Source organism: Haliotis rubra, unplaced genomic scaffold (assembly GCF_003918875.1).
Source record: "Haliotis rubra isolate DU_JTF1 unplaced genomic scaffold, ASM391887v1 Scf1888, whole genome shotgun sequence".
NCBI classification, from domain to species: Eukaryota; Metazoa; Mollusca; class Gastropoda; order Lepetellida; family Haliotidae; genus Haliotis; species Haliotis rubra.
The window spans coordinates 61853-82262 of NW_025765878.1; the positions used below are offsets into that span (position 1 = coordinate 61853).

Here is a 20410-nt window from a genome sequence, read left to right on the forward strand (position 1 = left end):
TATACTTTATATTCGGTACATAATTTTGGACTCTGTGTGTCAAAACCCTAAAATGTGAATTTTTGTGTAATTTCGAATTCTGTCTTACAAACTCTCAAAAATATGAACTGGTGTGTAACGGTGCACCCTTGGGAACAATAAAAACATGAAGAAGAAAAAACATATTAATGCCTGTAGATAAATATCCTATATTTCTTCAATTAATTATAGATATATTCCACAGGTATTGAATTTGGTATCAAGATATGTCAAATTTAACACTTGAGCATTGAGTTATTGGTCAATAGTTCTCCAGCACTCCAGTATTCCAGTCATAAAATCCTGGAACAGGGGAGACTGATCATCATACTATCAACCACTGGTTTGTCTGGCTCAGACTTGGTTGCTCACAGTATGTTGTGATTCGCCTAGAATATTTCTGTCACTCTTTATAGCCTGATGGTGTATATACTCCAGATACTTTTGGAGTTCATGATCAGTATGTCTGAAATAAGCCATGTCCTGGTTTATCCAGTCCAGGTGAGTGATGTGTGGTGTACGTTTCAGCATCATCGAGTGGTTCAGATGGTCAACAAGATGAGTGGACCTTTCACCAGGGCAGACGAGGAAGCCTTTGAAACCTTTGCTATATACTGTGGACTGGCACTGCATCATGCAAATGAGAGTACAGTGTTGGTAACTTAGTGAAGTGGGATGCTGGGGGAAGAACGTTGAGAGGATGTCTGAAAACACTGGGAGTAAATGAATTAGGGCATTACCAAACAAAGTGAGAGTACAGTGTTGGTAAGGAAGTGTCTGTGAAAGAAAGAAAGAAAGGATTGGAAAGTGGAGAAAGAAGAGCAAGTGAAGGAATGTCTGTGAGTGGAAGTGGAGAAAGAGAGCAGAGCAGTGAAGGAAGTGAAGGAAGGATGAGGAAAGTGGAGAAAGTGGAGAGAGAAGAGCAAGTGAAGGAATGTCTGTGAAAGTGGAGAAAGAGAAGAGCAAGTGAAGGAATGTCTGTGAAAGTGGAGAAAAGAGAAGAGAGAAGAGCAAGTGAAGGAAGGAAGGAAGGGAAAGTGGAGAAAGAGCAATTGAAAAGGAAAGAGTGCAACTGAAGGAACTACACAATTGCCATACCTATGATTAACAATGCATCTGTATCTAGAATACCAAGTTGATACTTAAGTTAGAATTGAATTATATAGATATTATCATTATTATGGTTTCCTTTTAAAACAGAACAAAATGATATGTTTTTATTGGTAGATATTAGCTGCTCTACTCATGATAATAATCATGTTGATGTTCCTTTTCCAGCTGTATGAGAAGATTCGGCGTTCAGAACAGAAGTACAGGGTGGCACTGGAGGTGTTGTCCTACCATAGTCAGTGTTCAGAGGAGGAAATGAGGTCAATCCGCTCCAGAAAAGTACCTCATGATATGCATGCAATCACCAGGTGAACACAGAGCCTAGAAACACAATTTATTGCCCCTCAATCATAAGGTGAACACACAGCCTAGAAACACAATTTATTGCCCCTCAATCATAAGGTGAACACAGAGCCTAGAAACACAATTTATTGCCCCTCAACCACAAGGTGAACACACAGCCTAGAAACACAATTTATTGCCCCTCAATCATAAGGTGAACACACAGCCTAGAAACACAATTTATTGCCCCTCAATCATAAGGTGAACACAGAGCCTAGAAACACAATTTATTGCCCCTCAATCATAAGGTGAACACATAGCCTAGAAACACAATTTATTGCCCCTCAATCATAAGGTGAACACAGAGCCTAGAAACACAATTTATTGCCCCTCAACCACAAGGTGAACACAGAGCCTAGAAACACAATTTATTGCCCCTCAACCATAAGGTGAACACAGAGCCTAGAAACACAATTTATTGCCCCTCAACCACAAGGTGAACACAGAGCCTAGAAACACAATTTATTGCCCCTCAACCATAAAAGGTGAACACAGAGCCTAGAAACACAATTTATTGCCCCTCAATCACAAGGTGAACACAGAGCCTAGGAAACACAATTTATTGCCCCTCAATCATAAGGCGAACACAGAGCCTAGAAACACAATTAATATTGCCCCTCATTGGGATGGCTTCTACACACAGCATAGAAACACAATACTGGGGCACATTGGGATGGCTTCTACAACACATAGGAACTGATACTGTGGCACATTGCCCCTCACACCACAAGGTGAACACAGAGCCTAGAAACACATAATTAGAAAGAGAGCACATAGAAGGAAGGGTGGAAAATTGAGAGTGGAGCACATAGGAACTGATACTGTGGCACATTGGGATGGCTTCTACAACACATAGGAACTTATACTGGGGCACAATGAGATGGATACAGGGGCATATTGGGATGGATCCTACAGCACATTGATTACAGCTACTGTTACAAATGTTCCCAGTATTATCAATGACAACCAAGTCTTGTTTCAGTTACACCTATTCCCCATGGGGTGTTGACAATGATGAGAAGCGGTGTATGTTCTCTTCATGTTCAAGGATCTGTTTGGCACAATGAGGTAAGCACTCTAGGAAGATCCTGGTAGACTTTCAGCTGACATTTTGGAGACAGTAGTGTGTGTGACCTTTCTTAGTTAACGGATCTAATTGTTAGACTTGTGAAACTAGTCCTTGCAAACTCCTCCTTATATGAGTTCTATGTATCAATAAACAAACTGATGATGAAAATAGATAGGGAAACAGTTAGTCATGAGAGGGTTTTGTATAGTTTGCCCACATATATATTCATTGTAATTCGTTGTAAGTGGAGAGTTTTCATATGTACAATAATTGATGCATCATCTAGTGCACTAATGTATCATTTGCTTTACATAACAAACACAACACAAATTGACAGAACCAGATAGTCTCAGGTTGATAAAATGGCTAGAATTTTGCCGACATGATGTTTAATACTAATGTATTGTTTATCTCATTGCTGTTTCTTCTAGTTTGTGTGATCAATATATCCTGGAAGATACAGTCCCTTTGATTTCAATTTAAACTGATGAATTTCTCACTAACACAAAATCTAATAAATGCAACAAAAACAAATTTTGCAGTCACATGAAATCGATAGACCAACTTTGATGATTTGTCTCATAATTTTGGACACCCAAATAAAAAAGTTGTTTAACAAACGATCATTATTTTGTTCTCACTTTTCGCTATTGTTTACGAGGGGGGACCACTTGCTAGTAGAACAGACAGGTGTGCGAGTTGCACATGTGAAATTGAAATTTAACTACATGTACACACGCTTATTTGTTACCTGGCTGTTCTACCAGCAAGTGGTCCCCCCTCTTTAAAAATAGCGAAAGGTGACTACAAAATAATGATCGTTTGTTAAACAACTTGTTTTATTCAGGTGTCCAAAATTATGAGAGTTGGTCTGTTGATGTCATGTGACTGTGCAAAATTTGTTTTTGTTGCATTTATTAGATTTTGTGTAAGTGAGCAATTCATCGGTCTCAGATAAAATCAAACTGACTGTAGCGTTTAACATCATGCTCAAGAATACTTGACTGACACAGCAATATGTGTATGTGGGTTTGGCTTGTATTGGCCCAGACTAACACCGGTTTTAGAGTGCTGGGTCCCAATCCACAAAACGTTCGTAGCGCTACGACATTCGTAAGTCTATGATAAAGTATAGAGTTACGACAGGTCATAACATTACGACCACTTGGCGGATCAGGTCCTTGGTCCACTGGGACACCATGCTGCAGTTTAACATAGTTTCCCTACTCAGGCTCATTATACTAACTCCTAGCCAACCAGTTTTACCCCATTACTACACCAGGCAAGGTAACAAAAATTACCATCTACAAGATCTAACCACCGAACTTCCACTCTCCAGGCACAGGCTCGACCTACAATGGAGGCCATTAATTGACTCACACAGCCTTATATACAGCCTTGATATATTTGCATCATAATCTTGGTATACACAACCTTTGTCTTTCAGTTCTGTCAGTGATCAAAGGTATCTGATGTCATCCAGTCTATATATAATATATTTCTTATCTTTTAAGTCTTTTCACTTCATTACTTTTACTCTAGAATTTAAGACATGTGTATGTTTGGGTTTTTTACCACATCTAGGCTTTTTGCAAATTTTATCTGTTGGCTCATCCTTGAAACTCAGGTGCAAAGTATCCATAACTTGTTACATATTGGGTACAACTATGGGCAACCTTCATCCACTGAATATGGATCATCTACATCACTAGTAAGCATGGGAATTGTTTTAAACATATTTTATTGTCCAAAACGACAAAAGGGTCGGGCACAAGTACAGGAATTATTGAGAAGATATTTCTTTTCATAGATGTCATGTCAGTATAGGATATCCGCTGGAGGACGTTGCCCAAATTTCATCAATTACTAAGTCTACAAAGTTGTAGCATTTTTATGGCTGAACATAACAACCTAGCAAAACAAGATATACGAGTACACTTGAAAATTTAATTTGGCTCAAAACCTACAACCATTGCCCAAACAAAGACTCCTAGATACTTGTAACGTAAGGTCCAAAATTCACCTAAAATAAAACATATCACCATTGAAAGATCATTTCCTGTTTATTTCAACTTTGGCCACCATTGAAATCATATACTTTAATTTGGCCAGCAGTTTATGTACCTTCATATCTGTTCACATGACTGTTAAGATATGGACAGTTCACAGAAGAGTTATTCCCCTTGCCTATGTGACTGTGTTAAACATTTGATTTTTTGAGTATTATCAGAGTTATACAATGTTTGTTCCTGTGGAATGGGTTGTGGAAAACTTACATCTGGGGTTTGAGGATGTTGATAGCTGTCAATTATACCAACTAACAAAAGGGCTTGAAGCAGTGGTTATGAGTAGTCTCCCTTTTATGTTGGATTAGCTCCCCTGTATCAAGGTTGGAGTTAGGTTTATTGCTTGTTACATTCACACATATATTTTAATTATGAATGACGGGGATTTTTTCCCTGTTTTAGAAAGGTTTCATGAAGAACTTTTTTTTCTTCTTTTTTCAAAATTGAATTGTATTGATAGTTGGTCCACAGCTAAATCTAACAATGAGTTAAAAAACACTTGCATTTGAGAATTTATGTTGAATCATTACCTCTACTGTGAATTCTTTTTTCTCATTAGCTAGCTCACCTTGCTTTTATTAAAATGTGTTTTAAAATTCATAAATAATACTTAGTCAATAAGAAATTCACAAGAAAGTCATAAATTTGTTTGCTCAAATAGAATTCAGCAATTAATTTTATTTCAGCTCAGGCTTTCAGCTGCTTCTTGCCCTAACATCATAGGAAGTTCCAGAAAGAATGGCTGTTTGAGGTCAAGGAAAGTTATAATAACATTGAGAGGATTCTTAAAATATATGTTAGCAGTGTACAGCTCTGATGCTGATGGTTAAGCCATCCACTCGTCATACCAAGACCTGGGTTCGATTCCCCACCTGGTTACATTATTGTGTGAAGCCCAGTTATGGTGTGCCCTGTCATGATATTGCTGGAATATTGCATAAAGTGGTGTAAAACCATACTCACTCACTCATGTAGAGAGAGGGGTGACAAGGGAGTGAGGGCTTCAAGACACTTTTGTTGTGATGGGAGTAAGCATTGGATAAAGGTACTGCTGATTGGTTGTCTTTGATTCTTTGCATACCACTGGTAATTCACCTATATGTTCAGTGATAACAGGAAGTTGGAAGCAATCTTTCGCCACTGATGTTTGAACATTGTTGTCATTGTATTACCAACCTTCTTTCTGGAATTTCCGTCCTTTGCATATAGATATGACACTTGTTTTCTTCCTCCATGCTTGGTGCCTTATGATAGATATATATAGCAGTATGGTTAGTACTTAAAGTATATACTGTCATTGTGGATAGTAGGTTTCCATCTTTGCATCATACTACACTGACGATTGAACCACGATTGTATATTTGTTAATGCAGGAGGTGATAAAGTACCACTATGATATTATGTTCCTGCTTCAATGCATATTCAAGGATTTAACTAGGATTTGAAAATATTTGTTATTTACTGACCGCTGTCATATAGTTGTAATATAATATTGCTTAGAGTTGCATTAAACAACAAACAAACAATAAAGAATGATATGGAAACCTGGAAGTGAATTGTTCACAAACTAATTATGAATGAAAAAACATTTACGGATCATAAATATTTGGGGTGATGTTTACTTTATGTTGAAGACTGATCATACAATTTCATAAAAATATTCCTGTAGGCATTCATTGTACCTATTGTTTTTGTTGAGAAAGATAATAGGTTGACTGTAACTATCATTGTCTTTCAGCTTTGTTCTTTGTCATCTGTTTACAAGTTACTGTTTTTGCTTACACCATTAAATGTGATTTACAATGATTCTGTACTTGTAGGAGGTTCTGTTTTGCATAACATAATCGATGCACTTCAAATGCAAACACTCACTCTCATACTTTCATATTTTCATTATCTACACTGTCAAATTAACCAAACTATTACAAACTGGCTCAAAAGGTACTTTCAGCATTTGTGGATTCTTATTCTTGTGCTTATAGCAAATAAAATTTTAAATTTCAAAAATTCATGTTATGGTGTCAAAAGAATTCAATCAAGCCCCCGTAGATGTTGATAGTGTAGTGATGATAGTATGTCCTGTATTTCCTTAGAGCTTTTCAAACTGTCATTAGAGCTTATAGAACTAATGTCCTTAGAGCTTGTAGACCACCTTCGTGTATTAGATATTCAGGGACTGACCATTTGTTATTCTTGGAGGGTTTGGGGATACTGAAGTTTAGCTGCTGATCAATACATCCAATCTTTCGCCCTGTAAAAAAGGAAGACAAATATATTTTATGCATTTTTTGGCGTATAACCAACTTTATTTCTCACAACACCCACCAAAACCTGAGAAAATATACGTTTTTGTAAATTATAATTTGTATAACAAAATATATTATTTTCAAAAGAATCCATCTTCACTCCTGCCTCTCATCTCCCTGCTACTCACAAATAGAATATCAAATTGTCCGTCCCTTCGACGTCTTTTTTAATCACTTGGCCTTCAGATTTATTGAACATGTTGATTGATGATCAAAATAGATTTCTCAATAAAATTTTAGAAATATGTATTTTGAATAGTAGTTGCCTCAAGTTATTTCGGTTACTAATAAATTGAATTTTAAAAATGATGAAGTGTTTTTAAACAGCTGTTGTTACTTCGGGACCTTCATTGAAGTAGTTTTGGATTACTGAAATGATTTAGCTTCTATTGATAGAAAGGAAAGGAAGAGATATATTTTGTTAAATTTTAATTATATTCCACATTTGTGAAATTAAGAGAATGATAGAAATATTAACCTGTATTATAAATGACATACAAAAATACCAACACTTTTATTCAGAATGACTTTTTATCATCAGAAGAAAATACTTCTAAACTTACTTGAGTGTGGACCAGCATTTGAATACAATTTTGGAAAGTGATAAATAAGTCTGTCAAAATTTTGCATTTGGTTCCAAAGATTTTTTCATTCTCATTTCTTACCACAAATTATTGTCCATCACAGGCTTTCAGTTTTGTTTTATGCAATATGTGGCGTCTTCATTCCAGGACTTGTAAAATTTACATCACATTGACAATCGAATACTAAGGGAACATGGTCACAGCATTGTGTCACGTTCCTGAAACTGAAATAAATATCTTAAATCATTCTTTGTAGTTACTTACAATGTGTTTGTCAAGAATATTGATTCCATTTGTTGAATCTTTTGTCTTTTGTTTCGATTCCCCACATGGGCACAATGTGTGAAGCCCATTTCTGGTGCCCCCAGCCGTGATACTGCTGGAATATTGCTAAAAGCGGCGTAAAACTAAACTCAGTCAGTCAGTTTTGTCTTTTGTAAAGAGTACACTACCAGTATTCACTAGTACCTATATGATTCCGATTAGCACTGTGAGCATACATGGTGTGGAATTTGGTGCTATATTAATGGACACATTATTTTTATTATTATTATACCCATGCAATACATTGTTGGTTTTTTTAACATAGACTTTTTTTCAAATAATTCAAATTTTTACAGGTTTGACACAGATGCTCTGATTCGGTTCACCCTGACTGTGCGGAAAAACTACCGCAATGTACCCTACCACAACTGGGTTCATGCGTTCTCGGTGGCTCACTCCATGTATACAGTCATCAAGCGGGCAGACCACCAGTTCACTCCACTTGAGGTCAGTCATTTCAACACCTTGTCTCATATACAGTGTGTAATGATAACATGTGTCACAACCATACCAGCATGGTGGTAGGACAGGACCACTTGAGGTCAGTCATTTCAACACCTTGTCTCATATACAGTGTGTAATGATAACATGTGTCACAACCATACCAGCATGGTGGTAGGACAGGACCACTTGAGGTCAGTCATTTCAACACCTTGTCTCATATACAGTGTGTAATGATAACATGTGTCACAACCATACCAGCATGGTGGTAGGACAGGACCACTTGAGGTCAGTCATTTCAACACCTTGTCTCATATACAGTGTGTAATGATAACATGTGTCACAACCATACCAGCATGGTGGTAGGACAGGACCACTAAATGTGGTCAGTCAGTTTCAGACCTCTTTCTCACGGACATGTATTATAACTGCTAAGCTGGTAGGGCAGGACAGCAGTGTTCTCCACTTCAGTCTGCTTCAGATTCCTTTCATTAACTGTGTATGTCTCTGCAATAGCATGCGCGGTACACAATATGCCTGTCACCTGACTTCAATATGACTCTAGGCACAGCAGCAAATTGGCGCATAAATAGGGTTGCGTTAGCAAAGAAAAAAATGACCAGTCTTACCCATATGCGAGTGAAGCGAGGCAAAGGTTAACAACTTCCTTTCCAACCCGGTTCGAAAAATATTTTTAATATCAAAATAAAATATGCCCATCATCAAAGGTAGACACCCATTTCCTCACAGAGTTGTGCTCTCAGATTTTCCAACCTCATATTTAATAATTACTCCATTGCCAATATATTTAATTCCAACATTTCAAAGCATAAAATTGTGGCATGTCATTAACTGTTGTTAGCTTCCATTACCCCTGCCAGCTTCGGGTTCAGCGGAGTGAAGGAACAAGAATAAGCAGAAATTGAACAAAAATCTTATTGCATAATTTTACCTTTAAACTGTTGGGAATTATTTTTTCTTACCTGCCCGTCCTTCTGTTAGAATTTTCATAACATATATTCTACAAAAACACTTCTGCGTAGCGGGTAAATGAAATCAGATTTAAATTTAAGTCCCCTGTTCCTTCACCCGTTGAACCGAAGCTGGCAGGGTAATGGAGGCTAAGAACGGGTTGACATGCCAATGTCAGTTGATATGAGGTTGGAAATCTGAGAGCACAACTCTGTGAGGACATGGGAGTCTACCTTTGATGATGGGCCATATTTTATTTTGATATTAAAAAATATTTTTCGAACCGAAACGAGCGAACGGTTAAGTTAATCTTGCTTTGCTTCATTTCGCCGCGATACACATGGAAAGACTGGTCATTTTCTTTGATGCGAAACCCTAAGTGCTTACAATTGCCTGTGCTCTGGAAAGGTGACATTACTGTATACAGTGATACGTCCCCAGTTTCTGGTGTTAATGGTCAATGAAGTCAGAAATTTTCTTCTTCAACATCAGAAAGTTGTGATAAAAGTGTCCAGGCAGCATCCTTGTTATCGATATAAAGTATATACTGTCATTGTGGATAGTAGGTTTCCATCTTTGCATCATACTACACTGACGATTGGTTCCGCGCATTGGATATTTGTTAATGCAAGAAGTGATAAAGTATCACTTATGATATTATGTTCCTGCTTCAATGCATATTCAAAGGATTTAACTAGGATTTGAGAAAATATTTGTTATTTACTGACCGCTGTCATATAGTTGTAATACAATATTGCTTAGAGTTGCATTAAACAACAAACAAACAATAAAGAATGATATGGAAACCTGGAAGTGAATTGTTCACAAACTAATTATGAATAAAACAACATTTACGGATCATAAATATTTGGTGTGATGTTTACTTTATGTTGAAGACTGATCATACAATTTCATAAAAATATTCCTGTAGGCATTCATTGTACCTATTGTTTTTGTTGAGAAAGATAATAGGTTGACTGTAACTATCATTGTCTCTTCAGCTTTGTTCTTTGTCATCTGGTTTACAAGTTACTGTTTTTCTTACTCCATTAAATGTGATTTACAATGATCGATCAGTTCCAATGTGTGTTGTGTGTATTTTCAGAGCCTTGCACTGTTTGTGGCATGCTTATGCCACGACTTGGATCATCGCGGAAGAAGACCAACGCCTTCATGGTGAAGAGTGCATCTCCCTTGGCAGCAATCTACTCCACCTCCACCATGGAACATCATCACTTCAACCAAACAGTGGCAATACTGCAGGTAACTAGCTCACTGGGAGTACCCATACATTATGAAAACCTCATTATCATACATTACATTAGGATATCAGCTTTTCACTGGTTTTAGGAGGGAAATTATTTATCATGTAGCTTAGAGACTGAGTAAAACATTTGTACAGCCCACTGACAGATCTGAACACATCTTTGATAACTTGCTTACTTGCAAAAAAAAAAAAAAAAAAAATATTGTTGAGTTTCCGAAATGAACTAATGTCTTTGAATTCATAGGGTGAATTGAAGTTCCTTTCTTTCATTTATGTTGTCTGTTACCAGTCATGCTTAAACTCTGTGAAACTGTGGACATAGGTTCTGGAACTTTAATGAATGAATGTCAGTAAGCCCATTGTTCACTATGATATGATATGATGTACCTTGTGTGATGGGGTCCTGTAGCTCACACAGAGAGAACATTGTACCTTGAATACTAGTACCTCGAGGTCAACTTACAACTTTTAATGTTAGTCATGGGTCATGTAGGTGTGAAAATAGAACACATATCTTACATAATTAATGCTGTAAACCACATAAATATAATGAGGGAAACAAATAAGGAACACCACATCATTGCAGTGTTCCTATATTATCAGATTTTCACCTACAGTGCAATACAAAGCTTGTGAAGAAACCTGAAAAGAATAAAGGAACATGTGTGCTTCCATGTGTTCCCTTATTTGTTTCCCCAGTTGTTTCCCTCAGTATATGTATCCTCCTACATGGTCAGTCGGTTGTGTCAGCTTGTATTTGATGGTGACACTGGAATTAACTGTTGCAGCATGAAGGTCACAACATCTTCAGACACCTTTCCTCAGAAGAGTACAAGAAGGTAAGATGACCTCTGAGATGTGAGTGAGTGAGTTTAGAGTTACGGGCCTCAGCAATATTCCAGCAATATCACAGCAGGGGACAATTCAGAAATTGGCTTCATGCATTATACCCATGTGGGAAATTAAACCCCGGTCTTCGGTGTGACCAGGGAACACCTTAACCCTCTAGGGCTACCCACCTCCCTCTCTGAGAAGTTACATGTATGTTTATGCACTGTACTGAATGGACCCTCTTCATCTTATCAAAATATAGCCAAGACACAGGAGCATGGAGAATTTAGTAATATAGCTGGGCTGCTTGGAACATGGAGAATTTAATACTCTAGCTGGGCTGCATAGAGAATGGAGAATTTGCTAATTTTAGAAAGTTTTTTAGAATTTAGAAGTTACTAATATTTGGTGTAGGTGTATCATGACGTACCAAGAATCGATATTTCAGCCAATATTCATGCTGCCATTTCAGGTTCTTGGAGACATCAGGCACTTGCATTCTTGCAACAGACCTGGCACTGTTCTTTGGCAACAGAGCCAAGCTAAAGGACATTGTGGAAAGGAAGGACTTTCATGGGAGATACAATACAAGAACACAGGTAAACTCACAAACTGTAACGGCATCATACCGAATTATTATGACAGCAACCTGATGATAAAAAATATTTTTGAATAATTTTTCTGGTTATTTCATGCACATAATTATGTACTGGCACTGGTTGTACTTGTTTGAGAAATAAGGATATTCTTAGCTGCCACTACATATATGCTTAGATTATACTCAGGAGCATTGTGTTTTAATTGGTATTTTAACATCTTTGTTCATGACATTAATATGTTGCTGTGCAGTCTCTCCATTGTTTGCTTTGCGTACAAAATGATTTTTTGATAATATTTATACTTAATCATCCATAATATCTGGCATCTAAAGGTAGATTGTTTTGAGTGAGCTTTTGTTTAACCTTAGATTGTAACAATGGAATTATGTGCAACGATGCAATATCTAGGTGAAATCTGTGTGTGTTGATGGTATGTATAAATTTTAAGTATATTCTGATAACGGTAATTAATGTTTAAAGGGTATATGAAAGGGTCCTCAGAAAAAATGAAATATCCTTATTTTACAGCAAAAATAAAAGGTTTATGTGATGGAATAAGTGTCCGATGTAACATTACAGGCAGAGAATTTTATCATCCATGAAAGTCTTCTCGCTGGAGATATCACTTAGATGAGGATAGCATAGGATATCACTACAATGAAACTGCATTGCAATACTTTTCAAACATTGTGATATCTCTGTTGCCATGACATCACAATCAAATGGCATCACTAGTCTGTCTGTCTGACTCACTGTACTGTATTCTCAGGATGCTGTTTGTTACTCTTTACAAGCTCTAAATGTTTAAAGAATCTTTATCCTAGACTTAAATACACTTTTAATCATTTATAGATTGATTACACAATGCCATTTAGACAGTGGCAAAAAGTAACATAGGTTATATTTGAGATTACTCTTCTTGAAAGTCATGCTGGCTGAGCGGTCTAGGTGGCTGACTTTGTGTGCTGGTGATTAGGGCCTGACTCTGAGGGTGTGGGTTCGAATCCTGGATGGGACTCAACCCAACCAAAGCTCATGAATCTGTGCTTTTACTAAGAAAGCGTAATCCCAAATATAACAAATGTTACATTTATAGACTGGTGTTCAATATGTTCTATATCACTATATATATTCCAGTATTATATGTTTGATAAGGATCAAGTTTTGATGATGATCCAACAAGTACACAAAGATTGGGTAGCCCGCGACAGGATCTTTACTTTCCATGATGAAGAAATGCATGAAGAAATGCATGCAGTCAGTCATGATGTACTTGCAAACCAATGTTTGCATATATTGTGACAGAATCGTTGCACATCATTATCAGAGGGCATGACAACATATGCTACTGAGGATTGCATCCAGGAAATGCCCTTTATTCCACCTCAGCATTAGAGATGTTGTATGATGATCGAAGAATGAGGCAGACGCATAGACATGTTTGAAACTGGGTCATCACAATGTCATGCTGCCAATGTCTTTTATGCCAGCCAAAGTATGATCATCAGAGCATGGAATCAGTACAAGATGTTACCTAGCAACCTGTAGGTGGTGGATAGCCGCTCCACTGGATACTGAAAGGACCGGGTCTCCAGAAACAGTGGAAAGCATGTGGTGTTGATGTTTTGGACAGTGTTCCACTGCATATGGAAAGATAGGTTTCTCATGAAGAACCTATCGCCTCTCGAAGTTGGTCTCTAGTCACATGACCTGAGTAAACATTGTATCCGACTCATCCAGCATCACTGATTATTGGTCGTGGGTGTTGTTTGTTGACATTGTGTGTGGCACATGACATCAGCTTTTTATCATGTTTCAGTCAATACCATCTTCAGCTATTTTAACAGAAGCACATAGATTCACATATTTACTTTATGGAGATGTTCCTAAGCAAACATGAAATGCCTAGATGTTATACAAAAAAAGCAAAACAAAGAGCATAGTCTCAAAATGCAGAATGCAGGATACAATTTGAAGTTAGTCATGTTTTTGTGTTTTGTATGAAAAAGTTATTTTCATATATATATATTCTTGTAGATCCTTTTATGTTTTAAATGTAGGAAATATTTTTAAAACTCACCATGAGCTTCAGATCCATGTGGTTTGGGTCCAATGTGCCAATATCTAGGAGACTGATAAGGGAATTCATTCATTTCATTCAAGGAATCACACCCAGCCTAGTTGTCTATGGTGCAGTAATTCTGTGTGGAATTGCCTCCCTTGGGCTTACACTAGGAAACAATGATCATGGGTTCATATCCTGGCTCATGTTGATTATGTTTCCAGTTTATCAGTACCATACCTGTGCTCAAGGGTTTCGCCAAAGGTGTAAACATCTGATTAGCATCACTTAAGGCACACTTAGCTTACATGCCATGATAGAACTGTAATAGCTTAACATGGGCAATGAAACCAAACTCATTCATTCCATTCACTATTGGAGAGATCATGGTGAAGAGGTTGTTTTACAGAGTATGTGATCGTAAGTAATTCTTCAAAGTTTAAAAGACATTTTTGTCAAGGATAAATTGATATAAGGTTATGATCTGTGCTTCTGTAGTTAACTGTGTCACAGCTCCCCCACAAGTATCAGTGGGAATGTGACAAAACCAAGTGCTGAATCCATCATTCGTACATTAATGTGACCATTTATGATAAATATGAACCTAAAAATATGCCAATAATGTGGTTGTGAATGTCAATTTCATGTCCATATGACTGGAATGTGATTCAGTCAAAAGGCTATGGATTTTGTGTCAACTTCACATAAGTATTTTCATAAACCCAGAGATATTCAGCTGCAGGAGTCTCTGATGTGAACGCCTTAATGTCATGCACAGTCTACTAAATAGCTCTGTTCAATTTCAATTATTATTTTTCCCTGACACGCTTAGGCTGGTGTTACACGACATTGCCATGACATCGTGTGACCTTTGTGCAATGACAAAGCCATGGGAGGTTCAGGCGAAACAGTCAAGGTCATTTATGAGGAGTTTTATGCACAGGTGACTTCTACAGAGTGTGAAGATGTCTTGGCTGTATCAGCTGATTGTATTCAGCCTGTGTATGCATGGCAGATACTAGTATATTAGCAGTGCTCATCAACAGTCCTAGGAAAACTGTTAGGAGGGTGTATTCATGCATGAGGTTTTGCTTTGTTTTTTTGTATTGTGCACTTTGTTTTTAGTGTGTTTTCACTGCATTTCTGAATATGCTGGGTAGTTTTACATTTGTTCTTTGTCTAGTGTTTTCTCTTACTTTTAAAACTATAACTATTTTAAATGAAAATATACATTTCAAATTCACCTAAACCTTTTAATGCATATAGCACTCCACATTATTTTAAGCATCAACCCTAATATTTTGTTTATTCAATTCCTATTTCAATTTCTTTTGATTTTCTTTTGAACATATTTTGGCCCTCGCTTTGGAGTACATTTATTTAATTGTTATTTTTTCAAAAGTTTTGAATGTTCTTTAGATGCAGCATCTTGATCCTTCTGTAATGATATAAGTAAATGACATTCATAAGGATTTGCCAGATATTTCTTCATCTGTGTTTGGCTGTTATCATGAGTTCTGTAGATGAAATCAGTTGTAACTGTCTGAGTTAGTAGTAAGCAATGGAGGATTGTACTGCAGTCAGAACATCACATTTATTCCAAAGACCATAATTTTGGAAAATACAAAAAATGAATAAATGTGTTAACATATTTCATTGATCTGATAATATTTTTTAACTCTATATCACGCTTTCTGCTCATATCACCCTTGAATACAACCAACAACAACATGGCACCTAATCTGAAGATGATATGGCCAATGAATCCTCAGGAAACAAGCAATAATGTTAGCGCCTGCTGTACACACAATGGTTCAGAGTCAGTCATGAAGCTGCTCTCACGGAGCTCTCATACATAGAGCTGACCCATTCTGTACTGCTGTATTCAAGGTCAGGGCGGATCCAGAGGTGGGTGTGCAAACCCACCCCCTCTCCCCACCAAATTTCCCTAACCTTTGGACTTATAATTTATGTGCAACGCCTTCCTTCTCCATAATCCTGATCCGCCCATGAAGGTGATAGATGATTGTAGTGTATACCTTTCCATTGATGATTTTCTATTCATTTTGTGGGGGTTTTGTCCATTGGAATATGTGTGATGTAAAGCCTTAATTCAACTTTTTTTTCAGATATGTTATTGTTAACTCTCAGACTTGTCTCTACATATATACTACACATTAGATAACATAGTTACAGAATTTTTAAAAAATACACTAAATTGTGCTTATTACGCATTACACACTTATAATAATAAAGAATCAGTTTATTATACCCATAATTTACTGTCACAAGGTAAGTAGAATTCTACATTTGTTCACATGCAAAAGAACCTGGAAACCTTTTGTTTTGTACAACTGGTGGTGAAAGTAACATATGTTATATTTGGGATTACACTTGGGATTCTAGTACTTTTGTTGGGTTGAGTTCTACGGGATTCGAACCCACACCCAGGTGGTGAAAGGGTCACACCATACAGTAGTAATTCCCTGTGAGTCAGTAAGGAGTGAGGTATGTAGAGACAAGTCTGGTGTTTTAGTGCTTACTTTGTGGCTAGTGTGACTATGTGGACATCTCTCTCAATCTACAGACATATGCTAATGACTGTTTCCATGATCCATGTGACCTTTGTGCCATGTATAAGCCCTGGGATACGCAGCTTAACCTCGCTTATGTCATTATGGAAGAGTTTTGGCAACAGGTAGGGAACCCTTGGTCGATATATGAGTTCTACTAACCCGCACTAACATTTTTATGACAGTTCAGTATCTAACATTGTACATTCCAGCCACCATTCTTATGATGAAATAACCTAGGGAGCAACCAGCACTCATTTAACATCAGGTTTAACTGGAAGGTCTTACAACAACGTAATAATAAACAGACTTCCTGAGGAGGTCTAGCCCTCAAAAGAGGGTCTTTTATCACAATGATAAAAAAGATTTCTGGAAACCTCTTTGTTCTACAATGATAAACAGATTTACTGAGCAGGTGTTTTACTGCCAGGATAAACAGATTAACTGGGGAACTTCTTTGTACTACAATGATAAACAGATTTTACTGAGCAGGTGTTTTACTGCCAGGATAAACAGATTAACTGGGAACTTCTTTGTACTACAATGATAAACAGATTTTCTGGTCAGGTGTTTTACTGCCAGGATAAACTGATTTACTGGGAACTCCTAACTCCCCTTTTTATTTAATTCCTATATATTATATAAAGCAAATGTGTTAATAAACTAACTGCTTGTTTCTACTCTAGCAGAAGCATAAGGCAGCCACCTTTCAGGCAGTTCCCTTGAAATTGAAAACCAGATGATAGAGATTTTTTAACTAATTCTGAATTTTTTGGGGATAACCTTGAAGATAAAGGTTACTCAGCATCAGTTACGTGGTCAAAACCTAGTGAATGTGAACCCATTGGTGAGGTCAAGGTCACCTCTGCAAGGTCAAGGTCACTAGAAGTCTCATTCTGGAACTTGGCTCAAATTTCACAATATTTCACATTAATTTCAATCAATTCTAGTTCCCCAAAACCATATTCCATTTTTGCAATAGTTTCAGTGCGGACGCTGTAATTATTGTAGGATGTAGATCAGACACTGTTGTGGTAGTACTGCAGTGTGTGTAGGCACAATCATGTAGCTTGTACTAGAAGTTGTTAGGAAGTATCACTTTATGCCTGCAACATTGTACTGTGTGATTTGAAGTTTTATTTCATCAGGGAAATGGGAAAATGTTGTGGTATAAGCTTATAAATGAATCCTCAACTGATACCTACATGGTTTTTGAAATGGTTTGTATAAGAATGAATTATTTTAAAAAGTAAAGAGTACTTGTCTATTAGGACATTCATTCTATTAGCTGCATTGATGCTGTCAGTACTGTGGAATCATAAATATCAAAATTACACCTTGTCAAGTTGTCATCAACCAGGAAACAGTCTGTCAGTAGTTAAATGAATCATCACATGCTGTATTAATTGAGAACCAAGGAGGGTCCAGGGTAGAATTGGTCTTCAGCATCCCATGCTTGTCATAAGAAGTTACTAACAGGATCAGGTGGTTAGGTTCACTAACTTGGTTTTTCGATTATTTACAGACCACCTTCATATAGCTGGAATATTGCAGAGTGCAGCATTAATCAACAAACAAACAAAATATTAATTGAGATCTGTCATCCGTCAAGTGATAAGTTAATGAAGGCTAATTGTTTACTACATTATTGCTCCATGTGAATATAGTCCAATCTCACAGGTTATTGCCTGCTGTTTTCTTGGATTTCTTTGTGTGATGTTTTTTAATTATTTCTCTCTATCTGTCATCTTCTGGGTGTCCTGTTTGTCTTCATTACTCAGTCCTCAGTATGGAACTTCACTGTAGAGATACTGTTGTCCAGGATTACTGCTGGAAATATGTTTGTAGATAGTTATTGTATAGGTAAACAATTTAAGTGCCTATAACATACACTCCTACACCTTATAAATAATCAGCCTAGACATTCTTGTTATATTTATTGTAAGATTCTTCATTGATTAACAAATGTAACTCAACTTTTTTATGATTTGCAATTGTGATCATGAAATGTGCTATAATTTCTGTTTAAATTAAGAAAGTAAACTGTAATATGGCCATTATCATCATAAACACATTTTCAGCCTGAAGTGATAAATTTTTTAAAGTTTTAACAAAAACACTTTATATGCATGTGATGTGATGCTCTACAGTTTCAATATGGTGACCTTTGACCTTTGACCTTGTAGGGAGATGAGGAGAAGGAACAGGGCATGACCCCAATGGCAAATGATGGATCGACAAGAAAGATGAACTCGCCTCAGCTTGAGGTGAGCTCAATGTCATTGCCATGTTGAGTGTGAGAAGGGGAGGAGTGATTTATAGCCATGTCAGCATATGTGGGCCATTTTGTTTGACTGAAGATGAATTCCATGTCTGTAGTATTTGTGCCATATTTTTATGTTTGGAGAAGGTGAGCTGAGAAATGTTTAACTGATAACAGGGCCCCGCTCCTCAAAAACGATCATAGCACTAAGCTGATCGTGAACTTTAACAATTAGACTTCATTTACTACTTTATTGCTTTGAGGAACGGGCCCTGCAGTATTTCAGTCATATTGTATGACTGGAGCAGGTTCACAGTTTGAATTTATGGCTGTTTCCAGCAAGACGCGTCAGACTTTAGGTCACCAAAAAACACCTTTTAGGAAGTGCAACCAGTTGAACAAAAGATGTTTACCAACAACCACCTGGACTGTTTCATTAAAACGATCGCTGTGCACCAAGATGATCGTGAACTCCCATACTTTAACATAGACTTTACGACTGTCGAGTGCTACGATCGCTTTGGAGGAATGGGCCCTGGTGTTATCATCACTCCTTCCAGCAATCTATTCCTATGATTTCCATCAATCATTCGCCTATTAGTCCTTATGAAACCTGGATCCTATGAGAAATTGAGACTAAGCATCCCCTGATGGCACATTTTGAATTTTCACACTGCATCAGCTACATGTAAGGTCTAAATATATGATGTTTTATCTCTAGGTGGGCTCTCATTGTTGGAATATGTTTGCCCTGTTATGAGTTGCTGGCCCAGATTCTTCCCCGAGACAACACCAATGGTTGATGGAATAAGGTTAGTCTCTCTTCTGTTCTCAACAAACCTGTGACAGCAGTTTTTAATAGTGGTAATACATATGTCTTTATGACACACTTTGGCTCAAATTGTTTGTCATTAATAGTATTACTAAGAATCTGTTCTGTACAAAGTGAAGCTTTGGTTTATATGTTTGGGAAAGAATTAAGACATATACAATCTTGAAAGTAGCCATTTATTGCACCTTGGCATGAATGCAATATTTGTTAGAAATGTAAAGATATTTAATATTCCCTTCCAGAGCAAACTTAAACAAATGGAAGGAACTGGCTGAGAAAGCCAAGGAAGAAAAAACGAAGCAGAGAAGGAAGTACTTCAGGAAACTAAGTCAAAAGTAAAAGTGCTGACTAAGGACAAAAAGAGAAGCTTTCCCCAATGGAGAGAATTACAAATGGTGATGACCATTGTGTGACGCATTGATGGGCATGAATATCTTGCTAGAACCTGACTGACTGCCATTATGTCATTTAGTATGGACACAGTACCTGTGAAGACCTGCATGGCCTTCAACTGAAACACTCAGTCTGGGGTGAATATGCAGGAGGCATAGAACTTGTTCAGCAGGGGATTTAGATACAGTACAGTTTTTACTGAAAATCATTGACAAGACTTTTATTGTGCTTAGTGAATGGTGTTCATCATGGATGCCAAAACACGGGACACAGACAGAAAGTGAAGAGGACATATTGCTGTGGTTAAGGCACTGAGCAAGATCTTTACCAGAACACAAATGTTTTATAAACTACATGA

The 20410-nt window shown here is 37.2% G+C and overlaps 1 protein-coding gene across 1 annotated transcript in view; it reads left to right on the forward strand.

The window, feature by feature from the left end:
* Positions 1-19998, forward strand: part of LOC124274179 (probable 3',5'-cyclic phosphodiesterase pde-5) — a 70098-nt gene extending 50100 nt beyond the window's left edge. Inside the window, 14 exon segments of the mRNA XM_046709489.1 lie at positions 525-669; positions 1297-1436; positions 2453-2490; positions 2493-2538; positions 8116-8266; positions 10338-10388; positions 10391-10495; positions 11288-11338; positions 11803-11823; positions 11825-11929; positions 18751-18831; positions 19167-19174; positions 19601-19639; positions 19902-19998. Of these exon segments, the coding sequence (XP_046565445.1) occupies positions 525-669; positions 1297-1436; positions 2453-2490; positions 2493-2538; positions 8116-8266; positions 10338-10388; positions 10391-10495; positions 11288-11338; positions 11803-11823; positions 11825-11929; positions 18751-18831; positions 19167-19174; positions 19601-19639; positions 19902-19998 (1078 nt within the window).
* Positions 19999-20410: the final 412 nt, after the last annotated feature.